Source organism: Bombus vosnesenskii, unplaced genomic scaffold (genome assembly GCF_011952255.1).
Source record: "Bombus vosnesenskii isolate JDL3184/JDL3185 unplaced genomic scaffold, Bvos_JDL3184-5_v1.1 scf7180000013352, whole genome shotgun sequence".
Taxonomy (NCBI): Eukaryota; Metazoa; Arthropoda; class Insecta; order Hymenoptera; family Apidae; genus Bombus; species Bombus vosnesenskii.
Window position 1 is genome coordinate 2,711,611 of NW_022882988.1, and position 20,388 is coordinate 2,731,998.

Below are 20,388 nucleotides of genomic sequence, written 5' to 3' on the forward strand. Positions count from 1 at the left end.
GTACATAAAATTGATTTAATATATTTATAGCAGAAAAGCAAATATATATATCGTATATATATATAGGATATTGATATTTATATAGTACTATATATAATATGGTATTGATATATTCTAAAAATATTATCAAAAAATAATGTTTTTGAAATACAAATGTAATAATACATAGTTCACAAACACACACATATATTTACCAAAACGTTCTTTTAAAAATTTTTTTTAATTTTAGCTCTATATATAATGATATTGAACAAAAATTGACATATTTATAAACATACATACTTATTAAGTAAATTTACTATAAAATCGCAGCACTCAGGATGTGTGCATTTTGTTATCATTATTAATGTCTATTTAGTATAAGGTGCGCTCACCACTTTATAGAACAGGAAAAAAAACACATAAATATTTCTCCGATTTTAATATGTATATTTAAAAAATAGTTTTTAGAAACAATAATTCAAAATTCAATTTTATTGACTATTACAAATGTGATATTGCTATAATATACTCTGTAACTAAAAAATAAATCTCCTACATAGAAAAGTGATAAATCCGGAACATTTATTTTTTAATTAAGCATTTAAGGAACTAATATGTTGTATAAAGCCCCTATATGTATTTATTTACTATACCAATGTACAAAAAAAACGTTTTACGTTCCAACACCACATTTCAAGGTCGGCAGATTAAAAAGTTGATAACATAATTTACTTTCGCATGACTAATAAATATCAAAGTTAAAAACATTGGATCTTTTTGTTTATATTTTTCTTGTAAATATATATAACATACACGAAAGAAGTTAATAAATTTTCCTATACTTTCACGTCAAATTGTATAATGAAACATGCTAAAAAATAAGAACTGATATATATATATATATTACTTACAAAATTTTAATAACTAAAAATGGTGAATTTAATTATATAATCCAGAGATTATAATGATCACATGGTATATCAAATTATTCAAGACACAAGCTTTTTACATTCCAATTCAGTATAAAGAATTATAGAAAATAATAGAAGCAAATTTTATTTCATATATAAAACGATGAAGGACTTATCATATACAAACGATATTACACTAATTACCTTTACTTTTATAACAAACCAAACAATTGACACAACATTAGGAAAACATGGGACTTACTAACGGGATTTCACGAAAAGTCATTATGAAATGAATTTAATTTAAACATTATACAGCCGATGACAAAAGTGTAATGCTTTCATTCTTACTGCCTGACTGGTTGTAAACTGTTATTCTTTTACAATTATCTTATAATTATAATAATAGTATAATATTAATATTATATCAGACAGATTCACACAACGTTCGCAGTATGAAAAGTGTTTTTTTCTTTATATATTTTTTTGTTCCTTTTACGTTCCTTTCTGCTAATGTTTACGCTCCCCAATGACTAATACATGTAGCACAAATACTTAGTAATCGTTTTCGTTTAAACGTGAAAAATGTGTAAAAACGTGAACGTTTAATGCGACGACGGTACAGAGCATTATTTTGGGGAAGGGATTTTGCGTACTGTTTTTCACTTGATTTCTCTCAATAATATTAATAATTTTGGATTTGCTGAAATACTCCTAATTCCTGTCAGTGGCTCGGAGCTTTTCTTCAACAGCTTCTTCAGAAGCCTCTGAAAGGTCTGTTGCCTGTATATACTTTTGCACACCAACTAAGGATTTTTTCAAAGCATCAAAAGAACTGGAGTACAACATCTTCTTCTTAACTTTGGCCGTGTCAGGACACCACGACATCAAGAACAATTTTTGTTTCTTGGAAGCCTGAAAAATAATAAAATCCAATTGAATAATCTCTATTTTCGACTAATAATTTTCAATTCGTTACCATTTATGTATTAAGAATACTACCTCAGAAGTACCCTGACACTGATGAGTGTATTCAAAATCGAAGAGGCCATAGCGACATTCTCCGCTACCACATTTCTGCAAATCTTCAAGGAAGGCGTCGTAAGCTGCGTCGCGAGGTCCGATGACTTCAACATCAATTTGCTTTTCGTCCTTAATGTAAAAGATTACATATCGATGCTTTTTGTCTTTTTTAATCTCCTCGTACGTTGTCTTACAAACATCGGCCACTGTTACTCCAGATGCCTAAATAAACATACAAACAAGAAACAAACAATTATTAATATTTAATATTTAATTATTTGTTTTTCACAACATATTTACATAGCACATTTTCTTTTCTCAAAAACTAGGATTGCTAATTAAAGTAACCGATTATTCATAGATAGAAAATTTGTCAAAAATTCTAATATATAATCTTCAATATCGTATAAACGAATCAGGTGTAATATGGAGTCACAAGATTGCATACAAGAGACCGATAAAAAAGTTTGTTTATAAGATTGAATCATACTCGTTGAAATTGATATCGGTGACAAGAAACTTGTAAGACTTTTTACGACTTATGAGATGTATTTCTACTGTATACATAACAATATGAAATTTCATTCGAATTCTGAAGTTTGCGAAATTCTTTCGTTTAAATATTCCAATCGTAATTGAAATATCCATAATTAGAAATTAATGGAAATTAATAATGCATTCGCTACGCGTTCCGTCTATTACAAGCTATCGCTGATTTATCATCCAACAACCTCCCACCTAACTCTACCACATCATTCCTTTAGATAAGTAATATTTTTTCCTTCGGCATTAGTGCGAACAGAGATTACGAGCGTCGGACATCTTTCTGCATTTGCGATGTTATGACGAAGTGGTTGACTGACGATGAGATTGTGCCAGTATCGGTACTATCAGTATTACGCACGTCATGTTAGTCTGGCCGTTTAAGCTTATTTCGCGGACAAACGTAGGGGACGTACCGAAATAAAGTCTTCCCACGCACGAATTCGATGCTAAAAGAGATCCGACGTCCATTTCTAAAGTTATCCCTTGCTCTCGGGCACGTGCCACACGGTACGGAGGTCCGCCCGACTGCATGTTTCTTCCACTCTGTGGAAATTTGTGAAATACGACCATGACATGACACCCGGATAGAGATTCTGACGAAGACAGCAGAATAGGGAAAAGTAGGAAGGAGAGAGGGAGAGCAGAAAGAGAGATTCACAGATGGGCGACATGCACAGAGTAAAAAGTTCGAAGTGGGATAGTTATTTTTGAAACAGCCTTTCGTCTAGGATCAACGCTTTCAATTTAATAGTCTATCTATCTGTAATTGTGAAAAAATCTTTGGTTATCTTGCAATGAATGCAGGGAATCGTGACAAAACAAACAGTTTCACGGGTATAAACAAGAAATTGCAAGATCGCTAAAATTAGTCGGGTAAAACGTAATTTGATATTTGAAGATAAAACAGACACTTTGCCAGATCAACTATATAGTTTCTACGTACCTGCTAAAACGTTGTTATTCACTAAAATAAACAATCTTGACTATGCAGAATGACGATTCGACTAAATTTATTTCATATTATTATTTATAACGATTACTATACACGCGGAAGTCGTTAATAATCAAATAGAAATAAAAATATACATAAGAAATAATGTAAGATTAATTCGTCTCTTCCGATTGGTGACCACGTTTCATTGTAAATACATCCTTTACGAGTGGTCAAAGCTTTTGTCTATTTCGGCATAATGAACGTAAGGGTCGAATGGGGTGCAAAAGGGTTCGACGAAAAGTGTAACGTGGTTGGAGGATAGCCAGTGGATGGAGGATGCAATTCCTCGGTCGATATTCTGGCACGACAGGGGATGCCGGTTAGGGCCAGACTTGGCTCCCTCTAGGGCGTTGTTGTAAACGTCTCTTGTGTGTGGCACAAGGTCAAACGGAAGATGATTCACCGATGAGGAGCGACATGGTCGATTGTTTAACTGTTGAGTATACTAATCGTTTACATGTACAACTTTATATTATTTAATGATTTAACTGTACTAAAAGGACAGTAAATATTCAATCCTTACTACAAAAAAGGTAGGATATCACTCGAAGACGTGTAAATTGTATAAAATCTGTCGACAAATCTGGTTCGTTTACATGTTTAAATTCAGCCATCTTCACTCGCTTTAGATTCTAATTACCCCAATTCCCTTGATTTCTAATGGTAGGCGTTTTCTTCACGAGGATCTCAAATGCATGATGAAAAGTGCAATGAAATAAATTAATTAAAGAAGATTAATAGCTACATTTTAAATGGTAATACGAAAGAGAAAAGGTTAGACGATTATGAATAAGGAATACCGAGTAAAATTAATCATCGCATTGCTAAGGATAATCAGCTTATTCATCACGTTTATGAAGGCGTCAGTGAACTTTGAGAGTCACTGGCCTGCAAGAACCGACCTCCTTACGGGCTCATTGAATTTTTCCCTCTCTACCAGAACTCTTGTAGTTCACTGTCATCCTCGAAGCAAAAGAGTGGGAGAGGGTTAGTTTCGCAAGGAAACTCAGCTCTTCATTACCAAGGATACAGCGTCTATCGGTAGCTAGCATAAATATTTAAAATGTATTCGGAGAACGGTAGTTACTACTTGTGCCAGTTTCACATGGTTAATTTTCTGTCGCCAATTTGCCGGAAACGGAACGCGACTACTTAATGAATTCTTCCGGAACTTCGATAGATGCATCGCACACATGACTAATCGTTCTATGAACATGAATCTTTAATTGCTAAAGAAAGCTTAAAGATATTTGAAAAAAAAAAACACTGACAGTTTTATTAACTGCGACTTTCACAACAGCTTTCATATATGGAATATAATTGCAATTAATAAATAATACTTTATTTGAACGAAAATGCCAAAATGAAACTATTCTACAATACGAGAAGTTTATCTTTGCATAAGTCATGGATTGCATATTTCGTTCCTATGTGTTTAATCCACGCTCATAGAAATACGAAATTTACATTGCATACAATTTTTATGGGAATGTCCTTTTTTGCAAACGTGTAGTAACAGAGTACAATAAACAAAATGAGATAACGTGGATTCAAAATTAAACAGTTAAAATATATACACCGATGCAAGTGAAAATAGACGGTTGCTGATCGATAATAAGTTCAATATTTCGACATCACATGAGAAAATTGGTACAAATTTTCAATCTGGCATAACCTATTCGTTATATAAATTTTTGGCAATTACGACAAAATTCAAGAAATGTTTGAAGTGAGAGCGAAATTACATACCGATAACAATACTTAAATATATTTTATAGCGTTCAATAAGATCGATGTCAAATATACGGGAACAGAAAGGAACAAGTCCTTGTATGATCGGCACTATTAAAATCAAGCAAAAAAAAAATGTTATTTTTGCGTTTTTATTATATTTTGTTTTGGTCGAAAAAATTATAATAGACTAAAATATTTTATCAGTTTACATAAAACTGAAGCATGAGATAAAAAAAAAAATAAGACTAGCCATAAAAAATGCTACATTAGCGCGAAAACATCTTTCTATTAGAGGAGCAAACAATTCTTCGTTTCTTGTAATTAAACACAACTGAAAAGGAATTCACCGAGACGATTGCCATGCGACAAACGTTACAACACAACCGCGAGCTTTTACTCGTCAATGATATACGATCATTTTTCCGTCACCGATCACAGTTGGTCTTCGAGTGTTTGACTATCGTATCGTGAAACTGGAAATGAATCATCCGTTTCCTGGAAGCAAGGAATCGCGATTGGCACATAAAAATGCACCTACGTGAGAGATTTTAATTATGTTTGGTTTGTTGTTAGAGGTATGAAAATCAACCGCACAAACGATTTCGAACAAATAATTGAGACTAAATGATATCGGTTGATTGGTATGGCCAAAAGAAGAAAGCAGTTGTTCTCGCGGCGTATTGCCGGGACAGAAATGGCGACCGGCGCGTCTGCTTCGGCCATAACCACAAAGTAAGTCATGTACCGGTTTCCGAAGGATCGCTGACATTTTTTGGAAGTTGGATACATGCACAGTATGATATTTACCATTTCGTGATGTAGTAGCCGGTGAGAAGAATCACGTAAACAAGCACTTTTAACCTACACTTTCACGAGAGCCTCGGTCTGGTGGAACTGGATAGGCGCAGTGTCCAGTCGCGGGGGTCGCGGCTCACGAACGAACGGGAAGGGAGGCTCCTCTCTTAGCTAGCTTTCTGCGAATCCTGTATCCCTACGCCTGCGCGCGCGCACTCTGATTAACTTTGTCTTGATTGGCCGATCACTGGTTAACAAAAATTCATAATTGATTAGACCGATACCTTTTTTATGAAAATTGATTAACAAATCGTATATTTTGAACAGTCTATCCTTTTCCATGGTAAATCAACGAATTAAATACATACAAGCGTATACTTTGTTTTGGAACCGGTAGGATTGTTCCAGTGCGCAAGCGTTGAGTGATGCGGTCATGCCGGTCGCTTATATAGCATTCCATTTTGTCTAGAATACGATTTTTTCTCGGACTATCTTATGAATAAGAACAATTGATAAGTTCTTTGGTGTCGTAGAACAACTATACAGACCATCTAAGGACCAATAATAGGTAATCTGTGGAAAATAATCATCGATGTGACCTGCCGGTCATACCAACCAATCATAGTATGGGACGTGGGGAAATTACCTTATATGGGCAGCGGCATGCAAGCGATCGCATATAGACGTCGCGCGTCGTTCTGTGCGCATGCCGCTTGCTTTGCGTGCGCACGACGCGCAATGTAGTTGACAGTTTCAAAACACTCCGAACCGTACAGCACATCAATTTGCCGATAACCTCGAGTAATTATCGGTAAAAATTAAATCATCAACATAATGAATTTTTCTGTTAAAAATATTACTAACATAAGAAAAATATATTATCTCTTTTAAATTAAGTAAACCAGATTTGATAAGGGTGCTTCAAATAATGTATATGGCAGATATATTAGTGTTGTGCTATATTTATGTTTAAGAAATGACATTATTTGATTATTTGAAGCACAGTAATTAATAAATTATGATATTGACATAAATATACTTTTCTTAGATAGTATATATGTCTTGATACACCAAAAATACAATTAAATATTATATGAAGTATCTGGTTGAAGAAATGTACGTACATTTATACATATACATGTATGTTATTACAATATTGTTGCCAATCATACAGTTTAAAAGCATATGAAATACATTTAAGGATTGTTTTTGATATAATTAAAAAATCTTAGATTATTATAATTTATAATATATAATATAATTAAAATAATAAACAAGATTATGATATATAAACATAACAAATTATAAATAAAGGAATACTGAAGCAGTCTATATTGAATTAAACATTTCATATAGGGATAATTGAAATATATCTTAATTTAGTCTAGTCATTAATTGTATATAAAAATTTAATTTATAACTTATTGTGTCTAATATAAAAACTGAGTATTTTTTTATGAACATAGTATCTCAGTTTAATTTTTAATATACTTTGGGTAAGCAAACATAAGTTTTTAAAATTTGTTCTACTTGACACATAATTTAAGTAAGTTGTGATTGTTTCCAAAAATGTAAATTGTATGATTTTCCTTACATAAATAAAAATGAAAATTTTTCTAAAATTTTTTAATAGTACTGTTTAGGTACATATATGTACAATTTTGGCAGATTTTTGGATAAAAGCAAACATGCTCTGGTTGGATAGTAGAGTAATAATTCTAATTAATACTTGATATTCATATATGTTATAGTTTATCAGATTATATAATTATTTTTGAATTTGATAAATTATATCAAATAATTTTTGACATCTTGGATAAATAAAATTTTGTATAGTAACATTTATTTTGAAATAAATACATGAAATATAAAAATTTGTCCCTTAAAATTAGTTTTCTTTCAATTAATCTATTTCCTTAATTAATAGTGCATAATTACAAAAAAATGGATATTCTTTAACACAAAATATCAAATTTTTATTTACTCAAGATATCAACTTTTATCGTTAGTCTAACGAGCAATATTATGGACAGAAGATGCAGCAAGATACCTAATCATTCTAGTATCAATAAAAATCATATTATACGATAATACATTTGTTATGTATCTATCAAATTTAATAGATTAAAGTTAACAATAATCAGATTAACTAGACATAAGAAAAGTATACATCTAAAAATATTCTTTTATCCTTATTTCGTACAGAAATATATATATATATATATATAAGAATTTAGCAATTTAAATTATTTGAATCGTTTAGAGAATATTTACAAATTTTTGTAGTAAACCATATTTTGAAGCTTGTGTAGCCAAATTATATTGGCAGTAGTTTACAGTTTCAGTATTAGAACACTGCAGAGAATAAAAAAATATCTATACGTATGATAGTCTTTATAATGTTCTCATATATAGCAATTGATCATCATAAACATAATTAGAAACCAATTCAAATTCGTATAAATTTTTGTATTTTTTTTATCGCCAGGTGGCCGCTTATTAATGTTTATTTTAACATACAGAACATAGGAAAATGTCACATATTAATATACGCAAATCATGATTGATATATTTATGACCCATAGCGATTTTTGTTATTAAAATTATCTATTCAATATTTGTATTAGAAAAGTATTAATTATTAATGTTCAATATTGAGTTTATTTCCTCTCTAAAAGAGAACGAGTCAAATTACTTTAGTTAAAAGGTAAAAAATGATGTATTATTGAGAGAGGAAAACAAATGCAGTTATGAGGTCCTTAAATGATTCAAATTGTAATACTTTTTTGTTAAGTACTTATTAATAATGTTAAAAAAAAAAAATGTTTTAACGAACAATGAAATGCATTCTTTAGTAAAGAATACAATAATTATGTCTTTCTAAATAGAATAATATGGTACAAACCATCTATATTCTTTCTATAAAAGAGGAATCATTATTTATAACAAAAAAATAATGTTATACGAGAACTATACATAAGCTAGTTTCTCAGTCAACTGTTACAAAACTTCATCCTTGTTTTCAGAATTAATCAGATCATCAAGGACTCATTTTTTTTACTTCTAAAGCTAATAAAACGTTAGATTAGTCCTCGTTTTTTCTTATAATCTTCCAAATTTAAAGATCGTCGAGGTCCAGTATCTTTGATATTACTAATAGGTTTCGGCAATACACTAACGGGATTATCTAAAAAAAAGCAGAAATAACACGTACTTATATTTTACACTAAACTACCTTAAATTTTTACTGATAAAAAGACATAAAACGAATTTTTTGTAGGACTTACTTGGAATTGGTACCTCTAAATCTATTGTGATATCAAAGTCGTGAGCATTAAATAAATCTTCAGTACTTTGTTTCTTCTTTGTTTCTTGACTATTTTCTTTTTCGTTAGATACTGCTACTACTTCAGTTTGTTGAGGACTTGCTTTATCATTTACTAGAGCGGTAGACGATATTTCTTCATCTTCTGGTTTAAAAACCATTCTTGGTTTAGTACTTCTCCTAGTGAATGGATCATCAACTTTTTTACCTTTATTGGCTTTAATTTCTTCCTATTATATAAAAAATACATACTAGATTAATAAAATTATTATACTTTAATAATTTTATATTCTACAATTTGTGTTATTAATTTACCATGATTGCTTTTTCAGCTTCTTCAACATTCTTTTTTCGATTACGATCATTAATGTAAGATATGCTAGATATTGTTGCAGTGCGCATTTTATCAAGTTCGGAAGCACGTTCTTCAAGTTCACTCAATTCTTGGTTAAGCCGACTGGCAGTTTCGTCATCCCCTCTACAATTAGCTGCATCTCTTTCACGCATAAGTTGCGCTTTCTTCATTGCATAGTTATATGGAGTTTGTTTAAATCTTTCCTTTTCCCGGACTATTTTTTCTATATCTTCTTCTTTGAATTCGTATACTAAAGCTTCTTTAATGTCTTTTAATTTTTGTTCAACTTCTTCAAAAGTTGGCATTGATATTCCTTGCAAAGCACAAGTTTCTTTCCATTTGAAAAATTCAGATTCAGTAAACTCTTGGTTTGACACAAACTCTAATCTAAATACCCGTTCTTGAGCTCCATGTCTTAGTTTCAATCCTTTATTTGTTCTAGTTCCACCAAGTTGATAGATTTTTCCTGTTTCACATACACCACTAATTTCAGCTACCCTATATACTGGTTTTCCATTATTGTTTCCAATGCCAATTCTAACAAAACAACCTTGTACCACTCTATCAAAGAAAGGTAGATGTACAAATCTTTCCATTTTATGACGAGACAATCTAATTTTGTTGAGATCTTCCTTGGTACTGACATATATTGGTTTCTTCGGTTTGGCTTTATTACTGGTAATAGATCTGTAAAGTGATACATTTGATTATTAATATCATTAACCTTCAACTAATGCTTTTGAAAAAAAGATTTAGTGTCACCAACTTTTTATCAGTATCAGAATCAGTATCCCTACTATCACTTGAAGATGATCTGCGATGAGACGATGGTTTAGTAGTTTCTTCTTCTTCACCACTATCTGATGAACCACTATCATCAGAATAAATATCAGATGCTTTAAGTTTTGTTTTGTTTGCTCCTCCTTTATGGTCGTCTTCTAATTCTTCTTCTTCAATATCCTTTGATTGCTGTTGCTGCTGTTCTATCCTTTGTTTTTCTTTCTCCTCTAAATAAGAGAAAAGAGATAAAATATATCTAAGCTTAATAAACAATAATTTTTTATTTAATATTTTACCTCTTTCTTTTTTCTCTTCTCGTCTTGCTTTTAGAAGAGACATTGCATGGAACTTTTTATCTTGTTTTTCTTCTATTGTCTTTTTACGATCTTTGCTTCGTTCTTTAGGATCTGGGGCTCTGTCAACTTTCTTTTCCTCTGCACTCTTTTCTTTCTTCCTTGATTCCTTTTGTTTTTTTAATTCTTGTTTTTTAGCCATTCTCAATTTTTTTTCAATCTCAAATCTTGTTTTCATAATTTCACGTTGTTCAATACGTTTAAAAATTTCTTGTTCACGTTCTTTTTCTGTCATTTGGGCAAGTCTTGCTTGATCCTCAGCATCTCCCATTAATTTATCATCATAACCATCGTTAAATTCTTCTTGGCTAGAGTCAGAAACACTGGCATCCGAATCTGAAACCTCACCTGAAAATATAAAGTTATTCTATAATGCTATAGAATTATACAATAATTTAACAAAATATTTATATTGGTGCTGATTTCAGCTAATTACCTTCTTCTGGTTCAGAGATCTTTTCGGGCTCTATTTCACTGGCACTTTCTTCACTACTAGACTTTGTCATTTTACGTTTACTTCTTTTAGTTGGCACTTTCTTCTTTTTATTTTTACCAGTTTTTGCACCCCAATCATCATCTGAATCTGATGTGTCTGAATCATGTTTATTATCTTTTCTAGTAGTGCTAGTTTCTTCATTAGACTGAGAATCATCTTGGGCTTTGCCTTTCTTTTTTTTGGCGAGAGATAATAAGTCCTGATTCAAATCACACACACACACATATATATATATGTATATATATATATAAAAGTTCAAAATTAGAATTCAATTGTTTTTCATAAAAAGAATAATTTGTTAAATATATGACATACAAAATATTTATGATTACTATAAAAACTAGAATGTATATACATTCTTTCCTATTTAAGCTTAAAATAGTGTAAATTTTTATAAATTAAAAATGAACTATTTGAGTAGCTAACAGGTTATATAAAGTAAATTTTGCTTGTTTATTCTTTTTATAATATGTCTCAAAGGTACAGAAGGTATTTTAAGACAGTATATATTACTATTAAACTTGATTTGATCAATTTTCGATATGTTAGAAGTTAATTATATGTGTAAAACAGAAGATATACAATATGAGATTTTTATGTAAGGTTATATCATTTACATTATCCAAGTCCGAGCCACTTTCTGATGCACTGCCACTACTATCAGAATCTATAAGAGCCTGATTCTTCCTTTTTGGCATTATCACGAAAATATGCAAATGGAGATCGTGAAAATTGCACGCCCTCCTAACAAGGATAAATCTAACGTCATGCAAGATACAATAAACTAGGAAGACCGCGTAGAACCAAAGTCGTTATACATTAACACTGATATAGTAGCGTATAGTGTATAGCACGCAGCACGTCATTTCATCAACCTGGTTTTATACCGAACCAATAATATTATGCCATATTGTATGGAATTAATATACATTATTTATTTATACAGAAAAATAAAGTATCGCTATCGTGATATTTCTTTTATATAATTAAGGATAATATAAATCTCTGTAATGATTTCAGAGATGGTATAGTTTTCTTGTATAGTCAATTGGAAATTTGAACGGGGTTGTTATCCTTGGAGTACTAAAACACATTGTTCATGCCCGCGTAATTATACCTTAAGCATTTAAAATAAATAAAAACGTTCAAATAATTAAATCTTAATAAATTAATCAGTTTTGAATAATTTAAAAAAAATGTTATGAATAAATGTAAATTTTACTTAATTAATAGATTAATTAATTATTTTGCACTGCTTACAATTCATATGTACCGCGCCAAAACTTCCACTACGAGAAGTCACATAATAGTTTCATTTTGGTAACATTTCCTTTCGTACATTGGTAATTATGAATGTTGACACTTTTTGCCGTCAATGGCGTATAATAGATGCACCTGTGTCGATGTGTCAGAAAAATTTTATACTATATTGGATTTTATATGACGTTACAGTCAAGCAGTGAGATGTAATTATAGGAGTGGCATTTATAAATTAATTGTAATAGATAGTAGTGTCGTAGAGAACGTGACCATTCTAATTACGGATGTTTAAAACTGGAATGTTCAATGGCTGTGAATATGGAAGTAGAAAAGAACACATCCAAAGAGGTTGACACTCAACTTTCGGCAAACAATTCAATGGAATTTAATGACGATATTCAAAAAGGCAACGAAAATATTAAAGATGTCGAAGATTCATTGTCTTCCCTTAAAAATATAACGATTGATAGCGAGAAACGTGATGATACTATTATATACGCACAATTTGAAAATTCTCAAATTTACGCGAAAAATTTAGGAGATAACCTAGTGTCCACAAATGAAGAGGAAGAAGAAAAAAGCGATGAAGATAAAGAAAAAGAATTATTACAAGATGAGAAGGTTCTAAAAGATGATTGTAAGACTGAACAAGTAGAAGTAACATCAGAAAACTCTACTGATGGTTATGTATCTCAAGCTCCATTAGCTTTCACAATTGATTTTGGCAATAAGGAAATTGATACAACTAAATATCAAAATTTATTTGAAAGATATAATGCTAGACATAAAAGAAATTTGTCTACATCTAAGGTAAGTATATTCTGCATAAAAACATATAAAAAATTAAAGTATCTTAAAATATGCATAAAGTAAATTTAATTTTTAGGTAGAAATAAATACAAAAAAGCCTGGCACTTTAGTTTCTTCAAACTTAATGCAAAAACAAAAAGTTTCTAGTACACATTCTGAAGGCTATTTCAGTAGTGAGGATGACACAAAGCGAAAAACAGATCAATTATCAGAGAAACTGAAACAATTAGGTAATTTCATTATGTTAAAGTGATATTTAAATATTGGAAAATTAAATTTGTAGCAAGTTTTATAAATTTTATCTTTGAAAAATGTTTTTTAATATAATATATGGTAATAATTGTGAAAATGAGTAATTAATTTTCTTTACAAATATATATTTTATGCTTTAATAATAATATATAGGGGAGTATCATTAACTATTAGCATAATTTAATTATTTTGTATAATATAAACATGTATTTATTATATAATGTCTAAAGTGTTTAAATTTTTATCATGATTGGAAAACAATTCCTTTTGAATAGCAAACTGAATATAATGGAAGACTATATTTGTAATGTATGAGTCATGATGAAGTCATCTTTACTATGCTTTTTAATATTCTTCTCAAGTACTTTCGATATGTTCATAGTATATAGGCTGGCAACATTAATGATTATAATATCACATATGATATTAAAATGTTATATTATACTAGATTAAAAGATTTTAGTTGTCTATAATATTAATATTGTTTTTTATATTTTTACTGTTTCACAGTTGTAATTTATTACTGAGTTTTATATTTTTTTGTAATTATATCACCTTATTTTTAGGTTCAAAATCATTTTTAAAACCATCACATGCTTTAAAAAAGTCTGAATCTAATGTAAAAGTATCTAATTTTCAAAATAAACAAGATACAATGAGTAAATCTTTTGAACAGTCAAAACAACCTAAACTTCCTTATAAGAATCTCTCACTGGAACTTGGTTATACAGAGAAAACAAATGCAACATCATATTGGGTACCACAAAAGTCTGCTACTATAAATGATTTAAGTAGAATTCAAGTAAACAATTATGATGATGATGCTGAAAAATTATATACAAAGAATATTGATCAAGATGATGAATATGAACATTCATCTGACAATGTATCTGAAAAAGTGTCTAACATAAATTATGTTAGAAATAAAACCATAAGCGTTAAGGGATCCAATTTATCTAGTGTCAGCTATACAATGGAAGTAAACCCAGATGATCTAGCTGAAACAGATATAGATGTTTTCAATGTTAGTAACGTTGATGGAGGATCAGATGAAGCAGTTAGTGAAGCAGGAACATATACAATTCATAAAGATTATACAGATGAGGAAAAAGCAAGAATGGATATTGATAAGATATTTAGTGTTGGTGTTTTAACTGAAGAAGACAGCAATGAAGCATGTATTCATAGTTTTAAAGTATGTCAATTGTACATTGTTTATTATAATTATGATAATTGTTCTATGATAGTATATAAAATATTTTTTATTTTAAAGATGAGTATTTCAAGAGATAATAATACATGGATATCTGAATGGGCCACTCAGGTAGCAGAACATAATTCGCTACCGCCAGCAATTGGTGGGCCAACCGGTCGTACTCCTCCACTAAGTCCTTCCAAAATACCATCTCCTATTCATAGCAGATCGCAACGACTTGCTCGTAGCCGCAATGTATAAAATATTCATTAACTGTATTAATATTTAGACTGTACATGTGATGTACATACAAGCATACATAATGATAAATATTTTTAGGAACAAAGTGACAGTAGTTTAGATGCAGAATCATATTTACGAATAAAAGAAAGAATTGGTTTAATTTCAAATCAACATATACTTATTGATTCTGGTGGAGAGTCAGACGATGATACCAGTAACAGTTATAATACACCTCCACAAAGTTCACAAAGAACACCAGTACATGGGGTTTTGGCCAGAAGAGGAAGTTTATCTGAATCTCTTTTTAGAAGAATTAATACCAACGAAAGTAGGAGAAGTATCCGCAAATATATAAGTTCAAGTAAATCAAAGACTGAAGATACAAATGCTGAATTAAGTAGTCCGTCCAAAGAGTTTACTTCCCTTCATATAGGAAGACGAAGTAGTTCCTTGGACAGGTAAAAATAAAGAAATCATTTATATGTAAAAAATGTAATTTAAATAATTCTTGTAATTTGATCTTTTGTAATGTAGGAGGGATTATACATCTAATATAACAGACAGTAATACGTCCAAAAGAAGTACTACAAAATATTATCAAGATGATGAAATTAAATACTCAAATAATACAATTTTAAATCGCCTAAGACCATCTACACCAAAATTAACAAACAGTCCAATTGTAACTCGCAAAACTGTCACTCAAATTGTAAACTCTCCAGTATTGGAAAGAACCAAGCATTTGACAAAATCTTCTCCACAAGCCAAAAATATTGGATATTTTACATGTGTCGAAAATAGGTATGCATAAAAATTCATTTATATATTTATATATTAATATGTATTAATTATATTGTTTTTATATTTTTAGTCCATATATGTTAAGAAAATCAAATAGTACTGCAAATTATCATGAAGGAAATGTTGGCTTTAATACAACAACAGATAGTGTTCTCCAAAATAGTCCAAATCTTAAACGTAATTTAAATATCCAAAGATCATGTAGCAATGCAAATATTAGAAATATAAAATCACAAAGCCAGTCATCCCGTCGCAGTAGCTTTAATAGTAGTGATATTGATAGAGCATCTTTAGCAGGAAGATATCTTGCTGCTTCTGACAGTAGCAGTGAAACTGGCGAACAGCAAGCAAAATCTTCATTAGGCTCAGTTTCTTCTGGAATTAAATTAAATCGAGCTTTTAGTATAAGAAGAGCAAGGTATTTAAAAAACATATGCAATATAATATAAGTAATAAATCTAACATTGACATAATGTATTTATTATTATGCTGTACAATGCATAGATTAAGTTGTGAATCTGATACAACTCCAAATACAACTCCCGAAGAAAGACGTAGACGAGCACAAAGTGAAGTAAAACCAACACCTATAAATAAACAGCAAAATTATCATCGAAGTCGTACAAGTATCGTGAATGTACACAATAAAGAATCTGTAAAGAAATCAGAACCTATAAAACCAAGAGCTGCATCGATATCAAGAACTGATAGTACAAGACTTAGTATGAGAGCACCAAAATCATCTCAGGTAAGTGTTTCAGATTTGTCAATGTTTTACTTTTCATATACTATATCTTAGTTCTTCTAAATTTTTAAAAATTATTGAAGTTACATGTAATTATATAATTAGTAGTAACTTAAAATATTTTATAGCATGCCTCTACTACACAACGACCTATACAAAAAACAAGTAAAGATCAGAAGAAATCTGGTAGAAGTAATTCAACATTGACATCAAAGGAAGTAGAATTCCAAAATTGGAAAAGAAGAAAAAGCTATGATCCAATGAAAGCAGCTGCTGAAGGTAGAAAAAAATTAATAGACAATTCAAAGAAACATCACAGTACAGAAGATAGTTCGGGAAAGTACGTATATATTGAAGATATAATATCACAAATATTTACAGAATGTAATTCTGTTCTATTCTGATTTGTCTAATATATTTTTAGTCATGACAATTCTGTATTACGATCAGCAAGTTTTCATGGGACAGGTGGTGCTCTTTCATTAGCTAATGAATGGTCTGACAACGAATTAAGCATTGCTCAGAATGACAATCAAGTACCTCCACCATGCAGTCCACAATTGGTAAATATATATAAACATACTTTTTTACGAAATTTTATAAATAATAACTAAATTTTTTATACACAGGAAAGTGATAGTGATGTAGAAACATCATATTATTTACAAACAACACAAAATGTAATGTCAGCTATGTCTGCTCGTATCACAGTCTGCCATTCACCTTTAGTAGACTCAGATAATGATAGCGATGAAGATACTAGTCATAGTTTACATAAAAGTATATCAAAAACATTACACCAACCTAGTGACACAGAGAGCAGCGATGATCGTCATCCAAATGCACAAAGTGCTATTTCAAACACTAAATATAATCGAGCATTTAGGTAAAAATCTATAAATATAATTCATGGATATTATTATTACACATATTTTAAAAAATTCTTTACAGTTTACGCAGAGCAAGATTAGACCTGCAACCAACAAAGTTACCAGGAAATATAAATAAAAATAAACCAGTTACATCAGATACTCGAAAATCTGAATCTGTTTCAAACATAAGTAGGACTGATTCTGGACGTTTTAGTATGAGATCAAATAGAACTACGAATACTGTATGTATCTTTTACACAAAACATGTACGTATGTGTAGTATGTAATCTTCACATGGTCTTGAGTATTCCTTTTATCACAGGGATCTAAGATAAAACCAAAAGAAACAAAGAAGCCTGCCATGCCAAATGCAAGAGAAGTTGAAATGCAAAATTGGAAACGTCGTAAAAGTTATGATCCTATGAAAGCGGCAATGGAAGGGAGAAGGAAAGCAGGTTTGGTTAAGAAAAATACAAATCCCAATCTTTCTCCAAGGTAAGCAATTGTTTATCATTTTTAAATTAAAATTCATATGAAAACATTTTATTCAGTTAATGTAAGAAGTAATTATTTCACTATGTTGGTAGGACTGATAGCGATCGATAATCTAATGATAGAGACCATCGATACAAGCAAGTGGTACGGAAATGACTTGTTTGATTTTGCAATGTAGATTTTTTTAAGGGATATACTAAAAAAATGTGACATTCAATGTTTTTTTTCATAACCTCTTAAGAAAATCCTATTGCAATAATGCTGCTTTTTTGTATTGTTTATTGTTTACATCAGTTCATCTACAATACACCATTAATATGTGAATACTATGGATATGTTATAATTTAATATAAAACTTACACGAGATATACATATATTATTTTTATTATATACATTATATAAAGTTTTAATCTTGTATACATTAGAAAAATCCATATTATTCATTGTTTACTTTGTAAGATCATTTCATAATTGTTTTTTTTTAGTGGAAGCTGCAAAAAGTGGTTATTTTTACTAAAATAATGTTATTTGTATACAAGATTGCTAGAAAGTAAACCAATATACATACATATGTATCATTTTTATGAGTGTGCAAATGAGAAATTTCAGAATAGTTTGTTGTGGCTTATTAATGCAATACAGCTAGATTAGTGTGTTATTTATTAATTTGTTTTACTTGCATGATTCAAGAAAGAACCAAATGTATTGAAAAATTTTTATCTATGCACAATTTCTTCATATCCAATATTTCTCCTAATATTTGTTCAATATTTCAAGTATTTGTTCAAAAATTTCTGAATGAAAAAATTAAAAGAAAAAATAACTATGAAAGAATTAAATTAATGAAATTAATTACATCTATGAACTTTTATAGAAATTTCTGTGGAAAATTACAGTTTCTACAGTGTTTCGCATTATATAGGTTATAAAGCACTAGCATGTTAAAACATTGCTGTATACAATAATATAATTTACTGGTTCTTTCTTCATATATTAGAGATAGGAAAAACACCATTTGCTTTGTTTTTAGCAATGTTGCAAGATCACGCAGTTTTCATGGATCTTCAGGATTTGGAGTTAGTGATTGGAGTGATGAAGAATTGGCTATATCTGCAGATGAAGCTACACTCTATTAGAGGTCAAGTTATTAATAATATATAAATGAACGTAATTATAAAACCTCCAACTATATTAATGTATATAAAGACTAAGAAGAGAGGATCGGTTCTTACAGAATTGCTCTATGAATAGTTCTATACATTTGAAATTATATTATCTGAAGGAGAATGTTAAAAAAATCTTTTCTATATTAAAAGATTCTATTTTTTGCAACTTTTAACCTTAAGAATCTATAGATCTATATGGCTATCAGTACTATTCTAAGTTGAAGTATTAATGTTCAACAAAATTGATGCATACCTGCATAATATTTATATGCCAACATTCTCATGCTTTAGTTTTTTTGTCGTAATATAAATTTTGATTTTGTGTTTAAAAGGCAAATACTCTATGGATAAAAAATTAATATGCTGAAATCCTCTGGAATTTGTGGTATGGAAAATATTGTAGTTCCAATCTTAGGGCCTAAAAATGATAAATACTAAATAGGAAAAGATCATGTATATAATTGGACCAATCACATAATGGTATAAAGATTGATATCTTTGCATTTTAGTATTCAATATGTTAACTATGTTTTATTGTATTAAGTATCCTGTTGAATTTCTAAACAAATTTTTAGTAATATTGCGTGCTCTCTAGTTTACTATAAATATCCTCTTATGTGTTATTGGAATCATCGTTACAAATACTGCTAAATTATTAGTTTCTAATAAATATAAAATTATACGTACTGCTTGAAAAATAGGAAAAGACTTCCATATATTATTAATTAATATATATAAGCTCTCTCTGTGTTTCAGTAAAAATATTGATATACATGAAAAGAAAACAATACTATTTGCTCTGAAAAGGTGCAATGAATTATTATAATTTTTACATTCGATAATTTAACAATTAATGTGATCAGAATATGCTTTAAGATAATAGTATACATCTATTAAAGTATTATGTTTTGTTATTGACTAATTTAATTGTATGCTCTTGTATTAATTGTATATATATATTAGGAAATTGTTTGAACTTATTGCTGAAACAAATATATCATGCATATTCGCTTAATAAAATTAATGCGATCAATGCACTGATATTGATCTGTATAATCTAGAAATGGCATTAAGCTCATTAATGTATATTGGTAACACTGTCTAAGAAATTTTTAATATGTACTTGTTCAAAAGTTTATATTATTTGATTATGCAGCTTTATTATAAATTTACTAGCTATGTCAGATTTTTACAATATTAAAAGAAAATTAGCTTTTGCATAATTTTTTTAGTTATTATTAATTGTATTATATTT

General features: G+C 29.7%; 3 protein-coding genes across 5 annotated transcripts; 1 reads left to right on the plus strand and 2 right to left on the minus strand.

Annotated features, from left to right (window-relative positions):
- Nucleotides 1–1,022: 1,022 nt before the first annotated feature.
- Nucleotides 1,023–6,230, minus strand: LOC117236984 (cofilin/actin-depolymerizing factor homolog). 2 transcript variants are annotated; one of them, XM_033500473.1, is made up of 3 exons: nt 5,998–6,230; nt 1,896–2,138; nt 1,023–1,808 (listed from the first exon to the last, which is right to left on the minus strand). In XM_033500473.1, the coding sequence occupies exons 1-3, from the start codon at nt 5,998–6,000 to the stop codon at nt 1,608–1,610; spliced, it is 447 nt and encodes a 148-aa protein (XP_033356364.1). In that variant the 5' UTR covers nt 6,001–6,230; the 3' UTR covers nt 1,023–1,607. The 2 variants fall into 2 exon arrangements, with proteins under 2 accessions (XP_033356364.1, XP_033356365.1); XM_033500474.1 differs by lacking the exon at nt 5,998–6,230 and adding an exon at nt 2,876–2,900.
- A 2,248-nt stretch (nt 6,231–8,478) lies between these two features.
- LOC117236982 (RNA polymerase-associated protein Rtf1-like) lies at nt 8,479–12,132 on the minus strand. Its single transcript, XM_033500471.1, has 7 exons — nt 11,912–12,132; nt 11,235–11,493; nt 10,742–11,146; nt 10,432–10,672; nt 9,626–10,352; nt 9,273–9,540; nt 8,479–9,172 (listed from the first exon to the last, which is right to left on the minus strand). The coding sequence occupies exons 1-7, from the start codon at nt 11,990–11,992 to the stop codon at nt 9,066–9,068; spliced, it is 2,088 nt and encodes a 695-aa protein (XP_033356362.1). The 5' UTR covers nt 11,993–12,132; the 3' UTR covers nt 8,479–9,065.
- Nucleotides 12,133–12,650: 518 nt separating this feature from the next.
- LOC117236887 (putative leucine-rich repeat-containing protein DDB_G0290503) lies at nt 12,651–19,716 on the plus strand. Of its 2 annotated transcripts, XM_033500262.1 has the most exons (15): nt 12,651–13,364; nt 13,441–13,594; nt 14,183–14,811; nt 14,890–15,066; nt 15,151–15,512; nt 15,589–15,855; nt 15,926–16,273; nt 16,360–16,603; nt 16,729–16,940; nt 17,025–17,163; nt 17,230–17,486; nt 17,552–17,714; nt 17,795–17,967; nt 18,060–18,111; nt 18,998–19,716. In XM_033500262.1, exons 1-14 carry the CDS (start codon nt 12,861–12,863, stop codon nt 18,076–18,078), a joined length of 3,648 nt encoding a protein of 1,215 aa, XP_033356153.1. In that variant the 5' UTR covers nt 12,651–12,860; the 3' UTR covers nt 18,079–18,111; nt 18,998–19,716. The 2 variants fall into 2 exon arrangements, with proteins under 2 accessions (XP_033356153.1, XP_033356151.1); XM_033500260.1 differs by lacking the exon at nt 18,060–18,111.
- Nucleotides 19,717–20,388: the final 672 nt, after the last annotated feature.